The sequence below is a fragment of the Vigna unguiculata genome, chromosome 4 (assembly GCF_037176805.1).
Source record: "Vigna unguiculata cultivar grain cowpea cultivar isolate G323 ecotype 2 chromosome 4, ASM3717680v1, whole genome shotgun sequence".
In the NCBI taxonomy this organism is placed as follows: domain Eukaryota; kingdom Viridiplantae; phylum Streptophyta; class Magnoliopsida; order Fabales; family Fabaceae; genus Vigna; species Vigna unguiculata.
The window spans coordinates 716,137-720,777 of NC_140795.1; the positions used below are offsets into that span (position 1 = coordinate 716,137).

The 4,641-nt window shown below is 29.8% G+C and overlaps 1 protein-coding gene across 1 annotated transcript; it reads left to right on the forward strand.

Annotated features, from left to right (window-relative positions):
* Positions 1-3,270: 3,270 nt before the first annotated feature.
* On the forward strand, positions 3,271-4,294 carry LOC114181350 (uncharacterized). Its single transcript, XM_028067776.2, has 2 exons — positions 3,271-3,705; positions 3,852-4,294. The coding sequence occupies exons 1-2, from the start codon at positions 3,422-3,424 to the stop codon at positions 4,126-4,128; spliced, it is 561 nt and encodes a 186-aa protein (XP_027923577.1). The 5' UTR covers positions 3,271-3,421; the 3' UTR covers positions 4,129-4,294.
* The last annotated feature ends 347 nt before the right edge of the window (positions 4,295-4,641 follow it).

The window sequence follows — 4,641 nt, forward strand, 5'->3', positions numbered from 1 at the left end:
TATTTTAGTTACTTTCCTTTTGAATTTCGGTATGGACGTTCCAAATTCTTATGAGTGGAAAAGACAAGTGTTACGTATTATTAAATGTGCTAAAATTTAAATAATTTATCGTGCCTGCCAAAGTACGAATATGGATATGATGCAAATGTTAGATTATCATTTTATCATTCAACTCTCCAAAATTTCTACTTAATTTTGTAAATTTGTTAAAGTTTTCGAGCTTGTTGAACATTAAAAACTTTATCATAAGAATTTAATTTGTTAAAGTTTTCGAACTTGTTGAACATTAAAAACTTTATCATAAGAATTTAAGGAAAAAAAGTGAACCGGTCGACGAGTCCCATGAACCAAAACATATACGAGACAAGTCAAACTTTTCAACTCGTATTTTCAATGCAGGACAGATCAACCTAACCTACATTTTTCGGGCCAAGTGTGAGACGGGTCTAAATGGGCCAGACGAGTTCGCATTGTCATCCTTACTAAATATATGGCATAAGTTGGAAAAAATGTTTTTTTTTTCTCTTCCAAGGACGATCTTGATTGATTACTTAGTGTTCTTATACATTTAATAGTTTTATACTGTCTAAAATTTCAGACTAGATAAAAATTTGAATTTCTTTTTAGCATAAACATGATCGAAATTACTTAAGAGTACTCCCACATACGAAACTTCAGTAAAATACTATAAACAGATGAACCTTGCACATGTATTTCATCTGAGTTAAATTTGTTAAGAATTTCACCCTATTAAAGAACTCATAGTAAAAGAAAAAAGAAAATCTCCATTTTGTAGAGGTTATCTAAATTCTTGGAAGAAGAAACACAATAAAAAATATGGCATGTGTGGCCTAGTTGGAAGTGGCACCAAAATGATGAGATAAAATAATGATGTGGTGAGAGTTTAATTGGCCATATCCAAACACAATGGCATGATGACTCGTGAGTTGTGACCAAGTCAAATCTCCTTATCTTCCTCACTCACAACAAACATATCCTCTTTCTCACATGTTATATCCTTCTCGTACCAATCCAGCTCATTCTAATATATAACCTTAGATCTTGTCTTGTCATTGCCAAAAAGATTCATATAATATTCTTTTTTATAGGTTAAAATACATGTATCTCTTCACAAGAAAAAAAAAATGTAGATCTCTTTAGTTTGTAAAAAAACCAACTAAAAGTGTTTTTGATAATATGTTTTATAACCATTATTAATATCTAGTCTTACGTTCGAGATGTATTAGGGATGATAATATGAACTTGGTTTGCAAGCCCGTAAAATTTCGCGACCCACACGGGCTGACCTACATAAAAAAAAAACTTGCACATGTGTATATCAGTCACCTTTTTTATGGACTCTTGCATTAACGTTCCGTTCCATATCCTGGTATGATTAGAAAAGACAAGTATTATGTATTTTTTAATGTGCTAAAATTTAAACAATACATAGTGTATGTCATATTCCGAATATGAATATGATGAAAATGTTGAATTATCAATTTATCATCTAACTCCCTAAAGTCTTTGCTTAATTTTGTAAACTTTATAAAGTTTTCCAATTTTTTGAACATTGAAAGTTTTATCATAAAAATTAAAAAAAAGGTGGACTGACCCGCGAGCTAGACTTTTCAACTTGCGGTTAAAATGCAGGACAGGACAGACCAACCTACATTGTGCGGGCCAAATGCAGATTGAGCCTAACGGACGAGCCATCTACATTATCACCACTAATATTTATATATATATATATATATATATATATATATATATATATATATATATATATATATATATATATATATATAAAAATGAATCTTATCCCATATCTAAATTTTAAAAAATTGATTTAAATTTAAATTCCATTTGAAAACAAATATTATTACAAATGAACACAAAATTATGCAAATATTATAATATACTAAACATTTTTGTGTGAAAAGAGTAGAAGTGAAAGCAACAATTATTCCAAATATAACTAGTCAAAATGGGTCTAATAGTGGAGAGTTGAGATAATGTATGAAAAAATATAGAGGTAGATGCATGAATGGATGAGGAATGAATGCAACACCTTCAAACCAATTGTTAAGTGCCGACACATTCCAATCCCATCAATTTTCCTCTACTTACGTGGCTTCAATATCTTGGCAAGCAACATACGACAACAACAATTTTTTTTTAAAAGAAATACTTTTTTAAATACAATTCCTTTCATGTCACCATAAAGTGGAAGTTACAATTTATTTTTAATGTTTCAAATGTTATCCTTCTAATTAAAAAAGAAGAAGCTAGTATAATAGTATCTTATTAATTATATTGCGAAAATAAGTATAATCTTGTTTAAATGTCTTTGTTTATTACAATACGAGACAGTCAAAGTATTTAATTTTTACTATATATGAGATTGATACTCTAAGTATATTATTATCAAGTCTCTTAACACTTTTTTCCTGTATGTGATTGATAATCGAAGTAAATTTCATTTGTATTTTATTTAATTTTTTAAGATTTAAAATTAACAATAATTAAAAAATAATAATTTTTTTATTATATAAACAAATTTACATGTATAAAATAATTATAAACAAAAATTTAAAAAAAAAATAACAAGACGGACGAATTGCAATGTCTAAATTTTTTTAATAGCAAACTAGTTCAACTTACACTGTTTTTGACAAACAAAAATAGAACGGATTAAAACAGTTAAGCTGACCCGTTTTATCACTTAGTAAGAGGTAACATATTATACCGATAACACTGTTTTTTACCTGAATGTATTCCATTTCGAAAGAACAATAATATTTTGACTATAAAATTTTAATAAATTTTTCTTATAACATAATGTGTCATTTTTAAATGATTTTTCAATATTGAGGATGAAAAAAAAATGAAAAAACATTTAAAAAATAATAACTAAGATTATAAAAAAAGTTATTAGTAGTCGAAAAATTATTTTTCATTCTGAAATAATGATAATTTTACAGTTGTGAAATTTGTTGATTTAGGTTTTAACGTGTAGATATAGATGGGTATGAGAAAGAGTGATGTAAAGGTGGGAATATACTTATCTGTCTTGGCTTTATGAAGCAAAGTTGGGAAGATGTGGACCTCACCTTTTGCCTCCAAAAATAATAAACAAAGTTAAGACGGTGAGTCACAACATGGATTGGATCTCTTCAAATTTAGACCTTATCTTCTATCTTAGCTGTCTCATACAACTTATCAATTTCTCACCATATATAACGTGATTTGACACTCTCATTTTTTTGTACTACCATTATATATATACATACTCATCAAACCCAACAATAAAACTGGTCAATGTTATCCAAATCTTCTTCTTTTTCTTCTTCCTTCCTTCACCATAACTGCTTCATTCATTTCTTGGCTTCGCTTCTTGGTTGGGTGACCTTCATTGTCAATGAATCAGAAAAAGGTGCAGAATTTCTTTGTGGGGAGGATCATGGATGGTCATCAAGGTGGAAACACCAACTGGGTCATCAAAGAAGATGATGAACATAGCAATGATTCATCATCCATTGGACTCATGTCAGAAGAAGAAGAAGACTCAATGGACTCTTTGTGTTCTTCTTCTTCTTCATCAGAGTTGACTGAGGATGCTTCCTCTCCAACTTCTTCTTCATCAACACACTCAAATGGACCCTTGTATCAATTATCAGACCTCATGAACCATCTTCCTATCAAGTAAGCATTCAATTTCTGTGTACTAATGCATCTGCATATCATTGAACTCATGGATCAAACTGATACAAAATCATGACATGAATGTTAAGAATTGGTGTATCTAATTTATTGTGTTAACTAAGTTTGTTTACACATGACTTGTGCAGGAGAGGGTTATCTATGTTCTATGAAGGGAAGGCACAATCTTTCACTTCTTTAGCTAGAGTGGAGAGCATAGAAGATCTTCCTAAGAAAGAAACACCTTATAGCAAGAGAATGAAATCATGCAAAAGTTTTGGGGGAGGTTTAGATAGTCACAGAATATGGTACACTCCAAAGGCTACAATAACAAAGAAAACATCAAGAGGGTCTTTTGCATTAAGCAAAAGAGGGAGCTTTCATGGAGGGTCTAGACCTTCCATTGCTGTTCATAAAAACTTCTGAAATTCAGCATGTTAGAGTTACTGCTTATTTCGTGTACAAAATCCGGAAAATTTTGAGTTTGAGGATTCATCTTACTGAGTCAAAGCCATATGATGAATTAGCATATTTGATTCATTTTTGCTTTGTTTTACATAGTGGTATATATGATCGATCCTTTTGCCTCTTACCATCATCATCACTACCTTGATTCAAAATGATCCTAAGTTATTACCTTAATTCATGTGACACCAAATCTTTTTGAGATCAAATTTTAGGTTTTCTCTTTTCTGCAATTTGTACATACTTCAGTTACTTGTATATGATTTTTCATAAATTTAAAGGGAAACTTTGATAGACTGTGTCTTAACTTTTTAATGATTTTTACTTTAGTTCTCAGACTCTTAAGAAAATATGATATTCGGTTTTAAACCATTGGATGCTTGTGTTGTAGTTCTTTTATCTAAGTTTTAGATAACTATTAACGTAAATTGCTATCTTCTTTCACTTTTCAAAAGTAAAGTATATTTTGGTACA

Excerpts from the sequence above, each read along its gene's own strand:
- LOC114181350 (XM_028067776.2), top strand. The coding sequence starts at position 3,422 with ATGAATCAGAAAAAGGTGCAGAATTTCTTTGTGGGGAGGATCATGGAT. Across the intron at positions 3,706-3,851 it reads ATGAACCATCTTCCTATCAA|GAGAGGGTTATCTATGTTCT; the intron begins GTAAGCATTCAA and ends TGACTTGTGCAG.